The sequence below is a fragment of the Diaphorina citri genome, unplaced genomic scaffold (genome assembly GCF_000475195.1).
Source record: "Diaphorina citri unplaced genomic scaffold, Diaci psyllid genome assembly version 1.1 scaffold62, whole genome shotgun sequence".
NCBI classification, from domain to species: domain Eukaryota; kingdom Metazoa; phylum Arthropoda; class Insecta; order Hemiptera; family Psyllidae; genus Diaphorina; species Diaphorina citri.
The window spans coordinates 159,846-181,789 of record NW_007377499.1 but is presented as its reverse complement, the minus strand read 5'-3'; the positions used below and the strand labels follow the sequence as shown (position 1 = coordinate 181,789).

Here is a 21,944-nt window from a genome sequence, read left to right as displayed (position 1 = left end):
ATATCCTGGTACGAGCAAAAGAAGGAACATTTCGGGGCGTAACTCAAAATCTCCACTCCAAGTTTGGACACTCCAATTTTGCCCAGTCAGTGTCCCTGTTTTGAGTGTTTTGTCAGTTGTAGTTTAAGATTGTCTTTGAATCTCGTAGATTGTCTTTTTTTTTTCTTCTTTTTTTTTAGTCTAGTGGCAGAATTTTCCCAAAGGAGCTCTTCCACCTAACCACTAGTTTCTTCGTAAAGAGAGATTCTTATATTTGGACCAAACGACACTATTGTAGGTCCTACAAAAAATTTCGCAATCAATTTTTTTCACGAAAATTTCGTTCTCTTCCTCCTCCTACTATCCTTCTACCTCTTCTCCTCCTCCTCCTCCTCCTCATCCTCTAAGTATTACTTATACTCTTCCCTCTTCTTCTCCTCTCACCTCCTCCTTCTCCACTGCGTTAAACCTGAAGCATTATCTCAGGAGATAAGTTTGAGAGGGAGGAGGAGGAGGTTGATGTATCTTAATTAATTTCAATCCTGCGGGAAGATGAGCAGGCCACAGGACTGGCCAAAGTTTCCCCTCAGTTGGACATTCGCGGTCCCATCATCGAGATGAAGTCCACAGCTACGCCACGCCACGGTCAAATAGTTTACTGACGATCAGATGGGCCATCGGCACCGGTCCCATTTAATCGCCAATGTTTTGACTGGACTTGATTGGAGCGTGATTTCCACTGACGGAATCGGACTTGCTTCGGTATTTTCCGTTGTTTCTCGGTCTTCTCCGTTTCGTTGGACACAATTTTTTCTGATTCCCATTGTGCCCAACATATCCGGGTACGAGCAAAAGAAGGAACATTCTGGGTCGTAATTGAAGAAAATCTCTTCAAATTTGTGGACACGAGCAATAGATCCTGTTTATTTATTTATTTATTTATTTCGATTGCACATATAACAGTTTACCTGTGTAGATCGAACATTCCGGGGCGTAACTCAAGAAAATCTCCACTCCAAACGTGATTTCCACTGACGGAATCGGACTTGCTTCGGTATTTTCCGTTGTTTCTCGGTCTTCTCCGTTTCGTTGGACATAATATTTTCTGATTCCCATTGTGCCCAACATATCCGGGTAGCCGGGTACGAGCAGAAGAAGGAACATTCTGGGGCGTAATTGAAGAAAATCTCTTCAAATTTGTGGACACGAGCAATAGATCGAACTTTAGGGGCATAACTCAAGAAAATCTCCACTCCAAGTTTGGACACTCCCCCGTCCTGTGAAGTGGAAAACGAAATTATTCATCTCCTGGACTAGAAGCAGTTGAGAGTAGTTGTGACGGGATTTTGTGTTATTTTGCGTTGAGTTTTAAAACATGACACTCTTTCCTTAGCTTGTCATGAGGAGAGCTTGTTAAGAAAATTCTATGGAAATCTTGAAAATGATACCGGTAGAAGACGTTTCGTGAAGTTTTGATTAATGGTAAGAAGGAGGAGGAGGAGGAGGAGGAAGAAGAAGAAGAAAAATTCTATGGAAATCTTGAAAATGATACCGGTAGAAGACGTTTCGTGAAGTTTTGATTAATGGTAAGAAGGAGGAGGAGGAGGAGGAAGAAGAAGAAGAAGAAGAAGAAGAAGAAGAAGAGGAGGAGGAGGAGGAGGAGTGATAAGGAGGAAGGGGAGTGATAAGAATTAGGAGGAGGAGGGAATAAGGAAGGGTGCTGGATGAGAGGGAAGGTAAGATGCAAGGAAGGATAATTTTCGGTAAGACCAGTGTTGTTTTCGGATTCAGTTTTTTGTACCCAAACGAGTACGGGCTTCCGCACCCGAACCAAATTTTGTACCCGGTACGGATACTTGCCAGGTACATCACAACACTGGGTCAGATGGTATAGCTGGTTTGTCTTCATCTGAATTTTTGGTTTGAGACATTTGGGACTTGGCGATTTGTTTTCAGTCACCAATTGAGTTTGCTAGAAGACTTCATTCAAATGACTGACGGTACCCGGTACGGATACTTGCCAGGTACATCACAACACTGGGTCAGATGGTATAGCTGTTTGTCTTCATCTGAATTTTTGGTTTGAGATATTTGGGACTTGGCGATTTGTTTTCAGTTACCAATTGAGTTTGCTAGAAGACTTCAAATGACTGACGCAGATTCCACTGACGGAATCGGACTTGCTTCGGTATTTTCCGTTGTTTCTCGGTCTTCTCCGTTTCGTTGGATACAATATTTTCTGATTCCCATTGTGCCCAACATATCCGGGTAGCCGGGTACGAGCAAAAGAAGGAACATTCCGGGCCGTAACTCAAGAAAATCTCCACTCCAAGTTTGGACACTCTCCCGTCCTGTGAAGTGGAAAACGAAATTATTCATCTCCTGGACTAGAAGCAGTTGAGAGTAGTTGTGACGGGATTTTGTGTTATTTTGCGTTGAGTTTTAAAACATGACACTCTTTCCTTAGCTTGTCATGAGGAGAGCTTGTTAAGAAAATTCTATGGAAATCTTGAAAATGATACCGTTAGAAGACGTTTCGTGAAGTTTTGATTAATGGTAAGAAGAAGAAGGAGGAGGAAGAAGAAGAAGAAGAAGAGGAAGAGGAGGAGTGATAAGGAGGAAGGGGAGTGATGAGAATTAGGAGGAGGAGGAGGGAATAAGGAAGGGTGCTAGATGAGAGGGAAGGTAAGATGCAAGGAAGGATGATTTTCGGTAAGACCAGTTTTGTTTTCGGATACAGTTTTTTGTACCCAGTACGGGCTTCCGCACCCGAACCAAATTTTGTACCCGTTACGGATACTTGCCAGGTACGTCACCACACTGGGTCAGATGGTATAGCTGTTTGTCTTCATCTGAATTTTTGGTTTGAGACATTTGGGACTTGGCGTTTTGTTTTCAGTCACCAATTGAGTTTGCTAGAAGACTTGAAATGACTGACACAGTTGACGCACAATTCTCCTCTTTTAGGGCACTCCCAACACCCAGGCTAAAACGCGCACCTAGAAACGGCTCTCCAACCAAGTTTTCTCACACACGAGGCAAAAAAAAAGTTGTTGGAAAAAGCAAAAAGTTCGTTTCGGATTTTTCTCTGGGGAGGCAGGGGCGGAGAGGGTAAAAAGTCGGAGAAAGTTTGCCTGCTTGAAATCAATACGGGGTTGCCTGGAATAAAAAAAAAGTTTGAAAACTTTAGCTACTTCGTGTACTGATGGGTGATGAGACCACCTTTTTTTATGTGTGTTGATGAAGAAGTGTTAAAGCTTGCGGAGTTATCGGAAGGTGGAAAAATGCGGAGTCTCTTTTTGTTTTATTGCGGGTACCTTTCTACATTGAAAGAAATTTGCCTTGAAAAGCGAGGAAAATTCTTAGTGTTTTAACTTCTAAAGCTATACATATACATTGATTCTGATCCAAGAAGCATAGATCCCTTTAATTTAAGGAATTTTAGGGAATTTATAGACCTTACATTGATTTTTAGAAGAAAAAAAAAAAGAGTCAGTGAATTATCCCAAATTGCCTCTAAATTTCTGAGCTCGGCTTTTTACGGGCTTTAACCATACAATGTTATTTGAATGTGATTTTTCAACTCGGTAGGCTAAACAGAAACAAGGTAGACAGACATATTTAAAACGAAATAATGATCACAAATAAAACCACTAGCTGTGTTCAGCTTAAAAGCAGCGTACATTTTAATTAAAAATCAGTCAAACAAACTAAAACACCTCTTCTCTTTGATCAAACGGGACCGCTCTGAAATAACAAAGAATTTACACCAATTAGTAGTTGTAAGTATAGCAGAAACAAGAGACCCTTGACTATAGCGTATTCGGTATTAATTTGGTGCTGTTACCAATTACTTGATCAGATAGATGCCTGATGCCTATGGAATTTAACCTGAAGAAGGAAGCGTCTTTGTGAGAGGGGAAACGTAGATTCCTCCCCGTATTTGTCGATAGTTATAACTTGCCGCGAACAATAAAAAGGTCTACGGTAATGCAGGAACATTAATACACCCTTTATGCCGTTGTTAACCAACTCTGGATTAAGCGCGATATCTCATACCTCCTTATCCCTTACCCATAATACCCGGGTCAATCTCGGATTGAAATTCTGAGATAATCCGCGATAGTAAATCGTCGTCGTTATCTTCCTTTAGAAGAGACTATACAATCTTATTGGCGCGACCAACAGCCAACAGGTAGACATTTGCTTTTGTAGCATCTGTCCCACCTCCCACCGCACTTCAAATTATTGATGACCTTTTAGGAGGCATCCCCGTATTTGTCGATAGTTATAACTTGCCGCGAACAATAAAAAGGTCTACGGTAATGCAGGAACATTAATACACCCTTTATGCCGTAGTTAACCAACTCTGGATTAAACGCGATATCTCATACATCCTTATCCCTTACCCATAATACCCGGGTCAATCTCGGATTGAAATTCTGAGATAATCCGCGATCGTAAATCGTCGTCGTTATCTTCCTTTAGAAGAGACTACAATCTTATTGGCGCGACCAACAGCCAAGCAACAGGTAGACATTTGCTTTTGTAGCATCTGTCCCACCGCACTTCAAATTATTGATGACCTTTTAGGAGGCAGGGAGGGGGTCTCGAAAATTGATAAATTGATTTTTTTGTTCAAAAGTTATGGAATCTTAAGACTATTATCATTCATCAAAGCTACGGATCATTTCATTGAGGCCTAATTGTATAGGTACCTACTCAGAACCTAGGACAATATTGGTCATTCAGACTCGCGCCTTACAAACCTCCATGAGTAGCATACAGGACCGGCCTACATGATGGACAGTACATAGAGAGATTCCCTCCTTTCACCCACCAGCAGCAAGTACCAACACATGATGATTTGATGACCTCAGTAACTTTGAAGCCCACCTTACACGATCAATGATACCATCACCATTTTACTTACTTATCCTATAGGAAGGAAAGTAATGTAATCGGGTCAAATTTTCGATGGTCAGTTCTTTGGTCTCAGGAAATCCCTAAGCTTCCTGAGCAATGACTCTTTCAAAAGAAACAAATTACCTAGATCCATTCTTCTAAAAACAGCCTAATAACACCAACACATGATGATTTGATGACCTCAGTAACTTTGAAGCCCACCTTACACGATCAATGATACCATCACCATTTTACTTACTTATCCCATAGGAAGGAAAGTAATGTAATCGGGTCAAATTTTCGATGGTCAATTCTTTGGTCTCAGGAAATCCCTAAGCTTCCTGAGCAATGACTCTTTCAAAAGATTACCTAGATCCATTCTTCTAAAAACAGCCTAATAATATTAACAGAGCTCCAAGAAAAAAATTAATAAGTTCAATGAAGCTTTCTCTTCTGCAGTAGTAGGTACAATCTTGATTTAGTTCATGTCTCAAGTTAAGTTGCCTGGAATAAAAAAAAAGTTTGAAAACTTTAGCTACTTCGTGTACTGATGGGTGATGAGACCACCTTTTTTTATGTGTGTTGATTAAGAAGTGTTAAAGCTTGCGGAGTTATCGGAAGGTGGAAAAATGCGGAGTCTCTTTTTGTTTTATTGCGGGTACCTTATCTACATTGAAAGAAATTTGCCTTGAAAAGCGAGGAAAATTCTTAGTGTTTAACCTTCTAAAGCTATACATAAGCATTGATTCTGATCCAAGAAGCATAGATCCCTTTAATTTAAGGAATTTTAGGGAATTTATAGACAAGGAGTGTACTCCTTACATTGATTTTTAGAAGAAAAAAAAAGTCAGTGAATGACTGAACGAGCACAAATTCGCAATTTTACCCAAGCGGTTTATCCTAAATTGCCTCTAAAATCCTGAGCTCGGCTTTTTACAGGCTTTAACCATATTTTAATGTGATTTTTCAACTCGGTAGCCTAAACAGAAACCAGAAACAAGGTAGACAGACATAGGTATTTAAAACGAAATAATGATCACAAATAAAACCACTAGCTGTGTTCAGCTTAAAAGCAGCGTATACATTTTAATTAAAAATCAGTCAAACAAACTAAAACACCTCTTCTCTTTGATCAAACGGGACCGCTCTGAAATAACAAAGAATTTACACCAATTAGTAGTTGTAAGTATAGCAGAAACAAGAGACCCTTGACTATAGCGTATTCGGTATTAATTTGGTGCTGTTACCAATTACTTGATCAGATAGATGCCTGATGCCTATGGAATTTAACCTGAAGAAGGAAGCGTCTTTGTGAGAAGGGAAACGTAGATTCCTCCCCGTATTTGTCGATAGTTATAACTTGCCGCGAACAATAAAAAGGTCTACGATACCTTCCTGCCTAACTCCAAGTACAAGTAACATAAGACTAGAGACAAAAAACCCAGGGTGCTCGCGCCGCAACAGGTTTCAATGTTAAACTTGAAATATTCTGGTCATTTCCGAGTCTTGAACCGAAGCACTGCAATGGAAATGATTCATATGAGCTACATGAGGTACCCGGGTTAGTGAATCATCTAGGGCAGAGGTTCCCAAACTTTTCTATACGCGGCCCCTTTGTGAACGCTTTAATTGTGAATGCTCCACGGCCGCTTTACTGTATTTTATGTGACCTTCACGGCTCCGTGGGTGGCCGGGACCCCAGTTTGGGAATTACTGATTTAGGCTCATACGATAGATTGATAAACGAACTGTTTGTCCGATTTTGATGCAGTATGTTTAACAAATAAAGGTAGTTTTCTCTTGAGATGTCGGACTCGACCTTTAAGACCACTGTACTGTAAAGACATTTTTCCGAGCTCTTCAGTTCACCGAATCATCACCAGTTATGTTTGTAATCAATGTCCCTTCATTAAGCATACTCAATATTCAGGTTAGAAACTTGGAACTCGAACCCTCGGTCCCTTCCGCTCTACAACACCTGATCATTAGGGAAAGGTTGTTTCAGGATATTTCCATCTATATACGGTTTCTAAGAGCACGGAAGCCATTCTAAATTCATTAGCATAATTATCGAGACCGTTGATGTAGGGACTATTAGGGTTGCTATGGGTTTCAGAAACACTTGCAAAAATACCGGTGTGATCCAGCCTGCAGGTCGTTAGGATCAAATCCGAAAAACCTATTGAACCTAATAAATGGTAGTATGCCTCTCATCAGATGGGCGAGAAGAGACACAATACTTCCCATTTAGGTGCTGGGTCAATACGGAAAAGTTAATTACTTAAAAATAAAAAGAATTTCCGGGGGTTATACTTGGTTCCTGCTTTCGCTTTGGTGGGAACTGTGAAATTTAACAACCATTAACTATTGATGGTGGATGTAATTGACCTTTAATATAAATAAATGAAAACTGAAACGACTTTATTGTCTTTTAAGTCTCGAATTTTTAATTCTATTTTATACTTAATGGGTTTTTTAGAACTCTGAGCTCATTGTTTTTCCGTGTATTTATGACGATATTGGAAACTCCAAAATACTGCACATTGTTCAGTTGCCAAAAAAAAAACAGTAGTAGGTACCCAACAACCCAACCTAAATTAAATGACTTTTATGCATTTTCATCAATCTTTTTTTGAACAGATCTCTCCACTATCCCATCTTTGTTTTTCTTCAACTTTTTCTTTGGCTTCCATTTCCTTAAATTTCTTGTTCCTTTGATTTCTTTTCCGCCGCTTTGTCTTCATTGTTTCGATTTAAAGTTGAGGGGTTTTCATTAAATTGATTAACCAGGAAGGGAGGAGGGTTAGCATCAATTGAACTCAAGTGCATACTTGTTAGTTTAACCCTTCATCTTGACGATGTCTGTTTTCCCTCCGTTTAGCTTTGAGCATATTTGTCTCGCGAATTTTGCCCAGTCAGTGTCCCTGTTTTGAGTGTTTTGTCAGTGTTGTAGTTTAAGATTGTCTTTGAATCTCGTAGATTGTCTTTTTTTTCTCCTTTTTTTTAGTCTAGTGGCAGAATTTTCCTAAAGGAGCTCTTCCACCTAACCACTAGTTTCTTCGTAAAGAGAGATTCTTATATTTGGACCAAACAACACTATTGTAGGTACTTACAGAACATTTCGCAATCAATTTTTCCACGAAAATTTCGTTCTCTTCCTCCTCCTACTCTCCTTCTACCTCGTCTCCTCCTCCTCATCCTCTATTACCACTCTTCCCTCTTCTTCTCCCCTCACCTCCTCCTTCTCCACTGCGTTAAATCTGAAGCATTATCTCAGGAGATAAGTTTGAGGAGGAGGGAGGTTGATGTATCTTAATTAATTTCAGTCTACACTATGGTCGGTAGACATCGACTGAAACACATCCACAGTCTAAAGTTCTACTCTGTAAACCAGGTTTTCATTCCACTAAAATCCTTTGATCCGACTTACGGGGTATGGTTTAAATGAATTTTCAGTCTAGAATTATTATTATTATTTCTTCCTTTTATTTTCAAAGCAGCGTACACACTGGTCGATCGACAGCGAATAAAACACGTTATGGACTCTTTTCCTCAAACAACCAAAATCTTTCAGGGATTTACTACGACCTGCAATATACACGATATTACCAGGGACCTACGTTGATGATGTCGATCAACTTAATGTAGAACTAGGCACTTTACTGATATTAGATGTCGATCTGTTGCTATCACAATGGGTTGACAGTTTCAAGGTCATCAGAGACTACTAGAATTATTATTATTATTTCTTCCTTGTATTTTCAAAGCAGCGTACACACTGGTCGATCGACAGCGAATAAAACACGTCCATAGTATGAATATGAACTCTTTTCCTCATACAACCAAAATCTTTCAGGGACATACGACCTGCAATATACACGATATTACCAGGGACCTACGTTGATGTCGATCGACTTAATGTAGAACTAGGCACTTTACTGATATTAGATGTCGATCTGTTGTTATCACAATGGGTTGACAGTTTCAAGGTCATCAGAGACTACTGATGTAGACCCATTAGTTCTTATTAGTTTACGTGATATGGGCCAGACAATCCTTTTCGGGTTATTACACTTATCGCTCGTTATCATAGTGATTGTCTTCAATTTACTTCCTCCTGGATGTATCCTTTTTCCTTGTTATTCTTCTTTTTTTTTTTCTGTATCCTGAAATGTTCGTTCTTCAACGTTTCAGAAGCGTTTTTAAAGGCCTCTTCTATGATTCTATGTGAAACGAGGTTACAAGGACTCGAGGATCAAGTGTGTTATGACAAAGAATATAGAACGTGTTTCTGTACAGGGTGAAACCAGTGGTCGGTTCTACGGACGATTGTTCGCTTGAACAATGAAGGACTCGAGGATCAAGTGTGTTATGACAAAGAATATAGAACGTGTTTCTGTACAGGGTGAAACCAGTGGTCGGTTCTACGGACGATTCTCTTGAACAATGCATTTTCTGCATTTTTTAGTGGTCCACAAACGACAGAAACTTTGAACATCATAAATACTCTAGGACCTAGGTTGTTCCACATCAGAACTCACAAGTTGAATTCCATCATTGAACCATTGAGAACCAATGTTATCGTGAACTGCCGTCAACGTCTTAATTACATAATTACTAAGACTCTCCAAAGATCTTCCGTATATCACAGACTCTGCAATCTCTGCATACTTGAGATCTTTCCCAAGCTTTTTTGTCCATCACAAGTTGAATTCCATCATTGAACCATTGAGAACCAATGCTATCGTGAACTGCCGTTAACGTCTTAATTACATAATTACTAAGACTCCAAAGATCTTCTGTATATCACAGACTCTCCAATCTTTGCATACTTGAGATCTTTCCCAGGCTTTTTTGTCCACCTGTGGGGCTTGCGAAAAGTAAAAGAATAAGAAATCTTTTCGTTCGCTCAATAAATATTTTCCCAATTACTAAGACTCTCCAAAGATCTTCCGTATATCACAGACTCTGCAATCTCTGCATACTTGAGATCTTTCCCAAGCTTTTTTGTCCACCTGTGGGGCTTGCGAAAAGTAAAAGAATGGGGAATCTTTTCGTTCGCTCAATAAACATTTCCCAATACACAATGGCCTCTTGATTCGGTTTTCATCGAACCCTGAACATTTGGTGGGACAATACACAATGGCCTCTTGATTCGGTTTTCATCGAACCCTGAACATTTGGTGGGAGCTTTGTACGTCGAAGAAGAAGAAAGGTAGAGAGGCAATACCCCACACAGACAGAGACGAGTGTATCAAAACACACAATATAAAACATACAAGGTCTCTATTAACTAAATGACCGGAGTAGCAATCTCCATATCCTCCAGTACTTCTATTGTATTTGGAATGCCTGAATACGTTGCTCTTGAAAATTCCTTTGGCTTGCCTGGTATTGAAAGACCGGGGTAAAGGGAAAAATAATGGCATACCTAATCCTATTGTATTTGGAATGCCTGAATACGTTGCTCTTGAAAATTCCTTTGGCTTGCCTGGTATTAAACGACCGGGGTAAAGGGAAAAATATAAATAATGACATACCTAATTAATAGAGAGGTAGAGATAGATCCCTTCTAGCAATCTAAAGTTCAAAACTCATGAACTTTTTGACGAACCTTTTTTCATCTATTCCTATCGAGAAAAAAATTTCCGCTCCGACCGGGATTTGAAACCAGCATCTCTAGGTTGAAAATCCGTAATCCTAACCACCAGGTCACTGCGATTGGTTTATTCCTGGCTTTCCCCAAAATGTCTGTTTTGCTTGCTAAACCAAATTTCCCAAGACTAGATACCAAAATAGACGTGATTGCAACTGTGCCATATTGAAACAAAGATGTTATTGAATTGATATTAATAGAGAGGTAGAGATAGATCCCTTCTACCCATCTAAAGTTCAAAACTCATGAACTTTTTGACGAACCTTTTTTCATCTATTCCCGTCGAGAAAAAAATTTCTGCTCCGACCGGGATTTGAAACCAGCATCTCTAGGTTAAAAATCCGTAATCCTGACCACTAGGTCACTGCGATTGGTTTATTCCTGGCTTTCCCCAAAATCTCTGTTTTAACCAAATTTTCCAAGACTAGATACCAAAATAGACGTGATTGCAACTGTGCCATATTGAAACAAAGATGTTATTGAATTGATTTTACAAGAATAGCGTGATTCAGCTTCTTATGACCTAACTTCTCTGTGTTCTGACGGCAGGATATGCATGGAAGATGAATAGATGAATCACTGGAAATTCCTTGGAAAAAGAGACAAATATTTCCTATTACATTGAAGAAAAGACATCATTGAAGTTAGGTGTGTCTACACTATGGTCGGTAGACATCGACTGAAACACATCCACAGTCTAAAGTTCTACTCTGTAAACCAGGTTTTCATTCCACTAAAATCTTTTGATCCGACCTACGGGGTATGAGTTAAATGAATTTTCAGTCTAGAATTATTATTATTATTTCTTCCTTGTATTTTCAAAGCAGCGTACACACTGGTCGATCGACAGCGAATAAAACACGTCCATAGTACGAATATGAACTCTTTTCCTCATACAACCAAAATCCTTAAGGGACCTACGACCTGCAATATACACGATATTACCAGGGACCTACGTTGATGTCAATCGACTTAATGTAGAACTAGGCAGCTAGGCACTTTACTGATATTAGATGTCGATCTGTTGTTATCGCAATGGGTTGACAGTTTCAAGGTCATCAGAGACTACTGATGCAGACCCATTAGTTCTTATTAGTTTACGTGATATGGGCCAGACAATCCTTTTCGGGTTATTACACTTATCGCTCGTTATCATAGTGATTGTCTTTAATTTACTTCCTCCTGGATGTGTCCTTTTTCCTTGTTATTCTTCTTTTTTGTCTGTATCTTGAAATGTTTGTTCTTCAACGTTCTAGAAGCGTTTTTAAAGGCCTCTTCTAAGATTCTATGTGAAACGAGGTTACAGTAACTAATTGGCATCGTTTTCTTTTCTTTGTTTCAGAAATACGGCACCAAGCGTCACTCGGAAGATGTGGATGGGGATGCGTTCAATGATCCACCTCCTACGAAAACTGTTCCTCCTCCTCCACCACCCTCCAGTCAGGCTGATGGCCCTCGCTTCTCTGTGGAGATCGTCCAGCAGCTAGAGTTTGTCGGCTCCACGTCCAACTGTTGTACAATCAATACCAATGTTACCGTTAACACTTCCATTAAGAGTGATACAACTTCGAGTAGTTCTCGCAAGGGATCGCCTCCAGACACAGGACAAGGTCCAGGTGGTGGTGGTGGTGGGAATTGCCATGTAGGAACCAACCTGATAGAGTGTAAGCAGGAACAGCCGGATAATCCGGAGTTTGTTGATCTCGAGACTTGTGCCGCCGCTCTGGAGAAGGATGGCGCCTCATTGACCGGCCTTGGGGAATTCCTGGGCGACGAAACCAACGGCATCAACGCAGACGCTTTCAAAGATCTCATATCTGAAATCACCGACTTTCATCCCGAGTTCATGAAGGACTTTAACTTTGACGAGAAGCCTAGCAGTAAGCACCAGCACGTTACCAATAACAATAGTTTACATAGCAATCACAATCACTCCCCCCAGCTGACGCACTTCAAGGAAGAACAACCAGAGCCAAGTCCGCAGCAGCAGAACTGTAAGAATGGGGGTGTTCCCATGTCACAGCAATATCCAGCATTCCCTAAGAGTGAGTTGAGTCCTGCAGCACAGACGCTGAAGCATATGGCACAGCAGCATCAGCACAAAACGCAGCAGATGGGCATCAACTTCAATCCTATCAAACAAGAAGTGTTCAACTCGAATACGTTTAATGGTAAGACCTGACTTGAGATTAGCTTTTATTTATGTAGTTGCCTCTGTAGCTAAATGCCTATCGATGCGATGGTGCCGGGTTCAATTCCCGGGCAAATTTTCAATTCGAATGTGCAATGTACTCACTCAGATTTGTAAGGACACTACTCATTTATTTAGATACATTATTCTAAGAAGAGATCAGAAAAAGACATAACGTGTCCCAGCAAAAACCTTTACAAGTTTACAATATAGGTACTTACCTGTCTGAACACCATCTCCACAGGTACAAATAACAGCGGCCCCATCCCGTCACCCCTCCCTAACAAGCAATCCCCGGGCCCCCCTCGGCCCCAAATGAACAACACGCCCCCTGCCGGCTTCAAACAGCAATACTCCCCCGCCTCCCCCTCCTACCATCACAAACAGGGCCCTTCCCCCCGCCCTCCCTCGTGCCCATCGAGCCAGGCATCGAACCCGGGCTCTCTGATTGTGAACCAAGCACAGTCCATGCACATATCCTCGGCACAGGCGCAAAATATTCAGGTAAGTACAGTTGATAAGATACTGCGAAGATTTTTTTTCACGATGCTATAACGGTAGCATAAAAAATGAACCAACTTTTGATTTCGCAATCACTTTTTGAGGGATGGGAACTGTAATCGCTAAGGTCTTATCGTCCCGAAAGCGGAGAGAGAAGGAAGATATTAGAAAGCCAGCCGTTCCTAGAACGAAGCTTATGTCTAGTTATAAGTTAATGAGTGCTTCCCAAAACAAGAGGGGGATTAGAGTTATTCCTTGTATTTTTTCCGGCCATTCTTTAGTTCATTCTTAGGAAGATAGATCGATTTCTTGGCGGATTAAGTAATTTTATATCCCAGCACCCATCATGATATTCTATTGGCATATAAAGGACTTCATTCTTCATGAGATTGACGAACAATAAATACCAAAAAAAGAGGAGGAGAAGAGGAAAAAAAAGCTTAAAACAAAGCTTGAGATAATTGTGGCCAAATGAGAAATTTTCGATGGTCAGTTCTTTGGTCTCAGGAAATCCCTAAGCTTCCTGAGCAATGACTCTTTCAAAAGAAACAAATGACCTGGATCTATTTATCTAAAAACAGCCTAATAATATTATAAGAGCTCCAAGAAAAAAAATTAATAAGAAGTAAATTTTCGATGGTCAGTTCTTTGGTCTCAGGAAATCCCTAAGCTTCCTGAGCAATGACTCTTTCAAAAGAAACAAATGACCTGGATCCATTCTTCTAAAAACAGCCTAATAATATTAACAGAGCTCCAAGAAAAAAATTAATAAGAAGTTCAATGAAGCTTCCTCTTCTGCAGTAGTAGGTACAACCTTGATTTAGTTCATGTCTCAAGTTAGAGCACTTTGAAATCAATATGTTCCCTATTTGAAAATAGGGAAAAGGACACTTTAAACGCCGGTGTCACCCGTAATAGTCTCACGTTATCCGAACTTACGGACTCTTTTAACACTGTTAAGCGTGTGTGGCCGGTGGGATTCTGAGATTTCTGATCCACTGGTTGACTGGTTCCCACTTACGGACTCTTTTAACACTGTTAAGCGTGTGTGGCCGGTGGGATTCTGAGATTTCTGATCCACTGGTTGACTGGTTCCCACTACTCTACTCATGATCAACTAGCCAGTGCAGAGCGCGCTCTGTGAGTCACACGACTCAATTATCAAGTGACTCTGTACTGGGGATTAAGGAGGAATTACAGAAGATGCCTAGCGTTAGGACTCGAGGATCAAGTGTGTTATGACAAAGAATATAGAACGTGTTTCTGTACAGGGTGAAACCAGTGGTCGGTTCTACGGACGTTTTTCTTGAAAAATGCGCCAAATGAGGGGAAGTGAAGTGGAGTAGGTATCTATCGTGGGATTTTGTTCTTAAAAGCTTGAGAATTCCATGTTATGATATAGGATATGGTGGTGATGGTACTGCTAGTAAAATGTTGACACTGGCCTGTGTGACATGTATGTTAAGCTCTGTTGAGAGTACCTCTATAATATACAATGGGTAACCTGAGCCCCCCCTGGCTCTCTCTCTCTCTCTCTCTCTCTCTCTCTCTCTCTTTCTTTCTTTCTTTCTTTTCCCCTCTTCTTTCTCTTCGCAATCTTTTCCTATGTTATAGGTACACTTATACCCATAGACTTAACTAACTATATCTTTCTCAGTGCACTCTTTCTGGCTATCTCTGTCCCTCTCCCTCTCTTTTCTTCTTTTTCTTCCTTTTCCCCGAATATACATATGTACCCTAAGTCTTTAGGCTTTTTTCTTCTTCTTCTTCTTCTTCTTCTTCTTCTTCTTCTTCTTCTTCTTCTTCTTCTTCTTCTTCTTCAAAATGTGAAGGTTTTAGGTAGGTATCATTTTATTTTATTATTATTATCAAGTGAAGTTTTTTTTTATGGAAGGGGGACTTGGTCATAAAGTGTGTTGAGTAAGTGCAGAGACCAATTGCTTGAAGTTATACATGAACAGTTAGGTTACGATGCAATGAGTACTACGATATATACAGGGTGTACTCAAACAGTTATACGATAAGTACCGTAGTACCATTTTGTAGCCAAAACCAAATAAGAGGCTGACGAAAAAAACGCCGACCTCGTATGAACAAGGGAAAAGGCGAAGAATAAAAAGTGGTTGCAATTAAAGGATTTATTAAAGAAGAGCCTAAAGACAGCGATTTAGAACAACTAGTTTTGCGAAGTGGGTTCAAGCGTGCCGGGAGATGTGTGAACGTCAAGAGCGTGAAGCGACGCACGGCTTGGTTTCAATGAGAGAAAGATTGGACGAGAATCGTCCTTTATTCTGTCAGGATGAGAGGATGGGATAAAAATTGGGACTCCCATCCCGGTATTTATTTTCGATTTCAGGATTGGATTCCCAAGAAAGAAATAATAGAATACTAGTTTTGTTGACAGAAGAAAAAGTTCCAGTTTTGCTTTCCTGTTTTAGGAGCAAAGAAAGCTGTCCTGTCTGATTCTGTCTGAGTGTATCAAAGTTATCCCACACTTTCTGACTTATGGCTTGGTTTATCGTCCAATTTCAACGAACTTAACAAGACGATCCGATCTGGTTTACCAGAAATGCATGAATTGCATCAATGAACGAGGAAAATGTGAACAAAATGAGTATCCAGAAAGGAGCAAAGAAAGCTGTCCTGTCTGATTCTGTCTGAGTTTATCAAAGTTATCCCACACTTTCTGACTTATGGCTTGGTTTATCGTCCGATTTCAATGAACTTAACAACAAGATCCTGTCTGATTCTGTCTGAGTTTATCAAAGTTATCCCACACTTTCTGACTTATGGCTTGGTTTATCGTCCAATTTCAATGAACTTAACAAGACAATCCGATCTGGTTTACCAGAATTGCATCAATGAACGAGGAAAATGTGAACAAAATGAGTATCCAGATCCACCTGTTAATGGTACTGTTACTATCAAGTTGGACTTTGACTTCAAAACCGGACTTGGAAACCCGAGAAACCCGATATTTTTTGTTCTCGAGCGAAGGCATCCAAATGCTCTGGCGCTTCATTTACTTGTTGTACAGTCAATTGCAGAATCCAGAACTAACTCAGAACAAGAGAAAAAAAAAGTTTTCATATTTTTTTATATATACTCGTATATTTCTTTCAAGATTGAAGGTAATTGGCCCAGTAAAAGTGGCTCAAACGTTAGTTGAAAATTTTGACTTATACATTTAAACAAACAGACAAACAACAGTTCTCTCAAATTCATCAAAAGCATATATAATAGGCCCTTACACAGCTCTCAAAGGTCCAATCAGGCCCCAATATCTAATCAAAATTTTCGGTTTGTTTACCCTAAAAGCTCAAAGTCGGTTCGGGCATAGTCTCGGAGCGTTCTCGGGGAAGTCTCACTAAACATACATGGGCCATACATAGTTCTACACAGAAAGCAACCTATGACATACGTACCTCATGTATTTATTCATATTATCTGTAATAACCTAGGTATGTACTTAGCTATGTGCTCTTCCATGTTCTTATCCATATGGCCTCTCGCTTACATGGAACATTTCCCCATGCGCGATAGTAGTTCATTTACATAATGTAGTCATTTGTTATTTCCTTAAAGTTCTACACAGAAAGCAACCTATCACATACGTACCTCATGTATTTATCCATATTATCTGTAATAACCTAGGTATGTACTTAGCTATGTACTTATCCATATGGCCTCTCGCTTACACGGAACATTTCCCCATGCGCGATAGTAGTTCATTTACATAATGTAGTCATTTGTTATTTCCTTAAAAAAAAACGTTCTACACAGAAAGCAACCTATCACATACGTACCTCATGTATTTATCCATATTATCTGTAATAACCTAGGTATGTACTTAGCTATGTTCTCTTCCATGTACTTATCCATATGGCCTCTCGCTCTCGCTTACATGGAACATTTCCCCATGCGCGATAGTAGTTCATTTACATAATGTAGTCATTTGTTATTTCCTTAAAAAATAAAAAAAAACCTCTTTTCTATACACTATTATCAGAGAAGTGACAAACAACATTCTAATCGTATTCATAATGTTAGTGGAAGACTGTAAGTGGAATTCATAATATTAGTGGAAAGTGGAAACAATAGACTGTGGAATCGCTCTGACAAATAACTCAACTAACTGGCCTAGACTTGTAGAGAGAAAAAACATAGCTTGCTAGAGTGAAAAAAGATGTGCAAAATCAAGTAAATAAATTATAATGTCCAATTACAATATCCAGCCTTGTTACGTAGCTTGGAGGGTGGCGTACCTGCCATCTAAGCCCTAGATCGCGGGTTGGATTCCCGCCCGGGGAAAACTTTTTCTTAAACAAATGAGGTTCGTTCTCGGAACTACTAGCATTCCTATCTTAAAATTATAGTAATAGAAATTAAAAAAGTAAAATTTTTGTTACGCTGAAGTGAAGTGCGAACTGTATGTAGATCTCAATCAGGAAAAGGGCTTCATTCGGCCCATAACTAGGTCCCCAATGATCAGTTGGAGCTCAAAATATAATGAACAAGTGTCCTCTAGGTGTTCAACATATTTGGCAAATTTCATCAAAATCGGACCAACCGTTCTAGATTTACGGTGACACAAACAATAATGAATGCAAAATCACCGAATTGAGTTAAAACTTACAGATCTCATTGCTCGTTCAACTATGAACTTCAGCTCTCTTTAAACTAATCTAAAACTTGAAGGTTTCGTTTGGTTTGGCATGTCGTCAAAATTAAGCCAAAACAAACCGTGGGCGGAAGAGCTCCACCAGGAGAACCCTGCCACTTAAAAGAGTGCCACAAAAAACCCTGACTCAATGTGGCCCTAAAATGAACAGCTCATTTCTGAAGGGAATTCCGCTGAAAACCATATAGAAGGCGGGCGCAGTGACCACTACGCCATGGGAGCTGACCAATTACAATATCCAGCCTAGTTACGCAGCTTGGAGGGTGGCGTACCTGCCATCTAAGCACTATATCGCGGGTTGGATTCCCGCCCGGGGAAAACTTTTTCTTAAACAAATGAGGTTCGTTCTCGGAACTACTAGCATTCCCATCTTAAAATTATAGTAATAGAAATTAAAAAAAAGTGTTATACCAGCAAATAGTTAGGTATTATGTATTTTTACTAATTCCAGGACTTAATTTACAGACATACCATACCAAAGACACATTACCTCACTTGTGTCACTTCCTTGGTCTGGCCGGGACACAGAAATATTCTTTATGGTTAAGAGATGAAATTCTGAAAGAGAGATGAGGCTTTACATAAGAATAAATTAAACATTTCGTACTCAGCAGCATCGGACAGACATACCATACCAGAGACACATTACCTCACTTGTGTCACTTCCTGGGTCTGGCCGGGACACAGAAATATTCTTTATGGTTAAGAGATGAAATTCTGAAAGAGAGAAGAGGCTTTACATAAGAATAAATTAAACATTTTGTACTCAGCAGCATCGGAGAGAGAGTTATGTGATGAGATTGAATTAGCGGTATACTGGCTAGTAATACCCACATGGTTAATTTTTTGCAATCCCAATAAGGTTCACTGGTTCGATTCTTGAATTTCGGGAGAGAGAAAAAATTGATTCGCGGTATACTGGCTAGTAATACCCACATGGTTAATTTTTTGCAATCGCAATAAGGTTCACTGGTTCGATTCTTGAATTTCGGGAGAGAAAAAATTGATTAGGGTAAAAGTTATACCCTAATTATTCTCCAAAGCTGCTTTCCAAGTGTCCAAAAATGAGATCAGCATATTAAGCGTAGTGCGTCCTCACTCCTCATACAAAGTCACACATTTTACAGTAATTTATCCAGCATAGGCACTCGTATTTGAGACCAAGTGAAAAAAAAAAATCCAATATTTAAGAACAAATAGATAAAATAATATATACAATTTAAATTTTAAACAAATATTATCATATCCAGTATATTAGGGGAAACTAAACTTGGGCGACAGAGTCCACATGTGCGTTCCATGATAAGGTACAAAGTTGGTCTAGTTACTTGTAGTTCCAGGATGTTGTTTACCGCGCGGTGCTCGTGTGTTTTGTCGAATCGATTACGTAGAACGGAGGCACCATTGCACATTACTTGCACATTAACATGCTCCATTCTTTTGTTGTGTGAATTTTAATTACGTGCAACACACACACACTTCAGTGTCGTAGTAACCTTATGATGACATCAGTCAGTGCGGGAGTAACTCTGTGGTGAGAGGGGTAGACCCCCAGAACCTTGAGGTTTTGAGTTCCCTTCACTTTTGATACTTTGCATTAAACATTTAGATATTTTTTCAGTGAATTTTGAAGACCAGGCCAAAATTTGTGAGCCGCCCCCCTCCCCTAAATACGGTAGTGCTTATACATATGTAGTTGTAGATCATGGTGAATTACGAATTACAAAAACATATATTTCCCCGGTATCAGTCGGCTAGACCTGTGGAATATTGTGCTCCCAGTGGGTTTTTCATGTTTAGAACCCATGCCCCCTTCAGGTAATTAACACACTTTATATAGGAAACCCCCTCCAGAATATGATGCCCCCTCATCTACAGAACTCTCTGTCAAACCTCTTTACCGGGTACAGTGTTGAACTTTGGCACATCATTTCTACAATGGAAGAACAATATTTATTTCATCTCACTCCATAGAATATTTATCAAAAACTCCTCTAACTGTCCTTTATTTTCCCCTAACTCTCCCATGAACCAAGCACACCTAAATTCCAATCCAACCTTGGAAGCCAGCAGTTCCATTGTAAAAAAATATTGGGACGCGCGTAGGAAAATGTTCTAATGGTCAATGTCCCGAATTTGTAAACAACAACAATGGAAGAACAATATTTGATCCATTTCACATGTTCTCAGGTCCAATGATGAGGCCCCAGCACAACGTGTCCGCAGGTCCAGGGGGTAACCTCATGCAATCCATGCAACAGCAGCAACCCGGCCAACGTATGTACCTACGGGCACAACGGCCTCCTAATATAACCCCTACCGAGGCCCTGACACCATCGGCCGAGTGGAGGCATATGATGGCCCAACAGCAAGCCCAGCAGGGTGGCCCTAATGCTGGGTATAGAGGAGGACCTGCTAGCTTTCAGCAAATGCAAGGTAAGCCATGTGAGAGTCTGGTTTGGAGTGCTGAGGGTTTGACATCGCTTAGGCCTGCCACTCTATCAGGTAGCCCTGAACAGGTCTACCTGATAATGTGTGTGCTCATCAGATATCAGGTAGACCTGACAGGTGGACCTTTCCAGCCATACCTGTCAGGTCTACCTGATAGTGTGTGTGCTCGTCGCGTATCAGGTAGACCTGACAGTTGAACCTGATCAGGTGTATCTCTCAGGTCTACCTGATAGCGAGTGACTGGCCTTACGGAACAGTCCACATAGATTTCATTTTGAAAGCAGACCATTGGAAGCAGACAGATATTTCACACTTCCATTAAGAGTGATACAACTTCGAGTAGTTCTCGCAAGGGATCGCCTCCAGACACAGGACAAGGTCCAGGTGGTGGTGGTGGGAATTGCCATGTAGGAACCAACCTGATAGAGTGTAAGCAGGAACAGCCGGATAATCCGGAGTTTGTTGATCTCGAGACTTGTGCCGCCGCTCTGGAGAAGGATGGCGCCTCATTGACCGGCCTTGGGGAATTCCTGGGCGACGAAACCAACGGCATCAACGCAGACGCTTTCAAAGATCTCATATCTGAAATCACCGACTTTCATCCCGAGTTCATGAAGGACTTTAACTTTGACGAGAAGCCTAGCAGTAAGCACCAGCACGTTACCAATAACAATAGTTTACATAGCAATCACAATCACTCCCCCCAGCTGACGCACTTCAAGGAAGAACAACCAGAGCCAAGTCCGCAGCAGCAGAACTGTAAGAATGGGGGTGTTCCCATGTCACAGCAATATCCAGCATTCCCTAAGAGTGAGTTGAGTCCTGCAGCACAGACGCTGAAGCATATGGCACAGCAGCATCAGCACAAAACGCAGCAGATGGGCATCAACTTCAATCCTATCAAACAAGCAATCACTCCCCCCAGCTGACGCACTTCAAGGAAGAACAACCAGAGCCAAGTCCGCAGCAGCAGAACTGTAAGAATGGGGGTGTTCCCATGTCACAGCAATATCCAGCATTCCCTAAGAGTGAGTTGAGTCCTGCAGCACAGACGCTGAAGCATATGGCACAGCAGCATCAGCACAAAACGCAGCAGATGGGCATCAACTTCAATCCTATCAAACAAGAAGTGTTCAACTCGAATACGTTTAATGGTAAGACCTGACTTGAGATTAGCTTTTATTTATGTAGTTGCCTCTGTAGCTGAATGCCTATCGATGCGATGGTGCCGGGTTCAATTCCCGGGCAAGTTTTCAAGTCGAATGTGCAATGTACTCACTCAGATTTATCAAACAAGAAGTGTTCAACTCGAATACGTTTAATGGTAAGACCTGACTTGAGATTAGCTTTTATTTATGTAGTTGCCTCTGTAGCTAAATGCCTATCGATGCGATGGTGCCGGGTTCAATTCCCGGGCAAATTTTCAATTCGAATGTGCAATGTACTCACTCAGATTTGTAAGGACACTACTCATTTATTTAGATACATTATTCTAAGAAGAGATCAGAAAAAGACATAACGTGTCCCAGCAAAAACCTTTACAAGTTTACAATATAGGTACTTACCTGTCTGAACACCAT

At 40.5% G+C, this 21,944-nt stretch overlaps 1 protein-coding gene across 1 annotated transcript in view; it reads left to right on the top strand.

Moving 5' to 3' along the window:
• Positions 1 to 11,849: 11,849 nt before the first annotated feature.
• Positions 11,850 to 21,944, top strand: part of LOC108253618 (neurogenic protein mastermind-like) — a gene marked incomplete at its 5' end in the record, with an annotated part of 28,059 nt that continues 17,964 nt past the window's right edge. Inside the window, 6 exons of the mRNA XM_017447934.2 lie at positions 11,850 to 12,711; positions 12,976 to 13,235; positions 15,671 to 15,872; positions 20,104 to 20,369; positions 20,649 to 21,242; positions 21,461 to 21,518. Of these exons, the coding sequence (XP_017303423.2) occupies positions 11,850 to 12,711; positions 12,976 to 13,235; positions 15,671 to 15,872; positions 20,104 to 20,369; positions 20,649 to 21,242; positions 21,461 to 21,518 (2,242 nt within the window). The remainder of the gene's footprint in view (positions 12,712 to 12,975; positions 13,236 to 15,670; positions 15,873 to 20,103; positions 20,370 to 20,648; positions 21,243 to 21,460; positions 21,519 to 21,944) is intronic.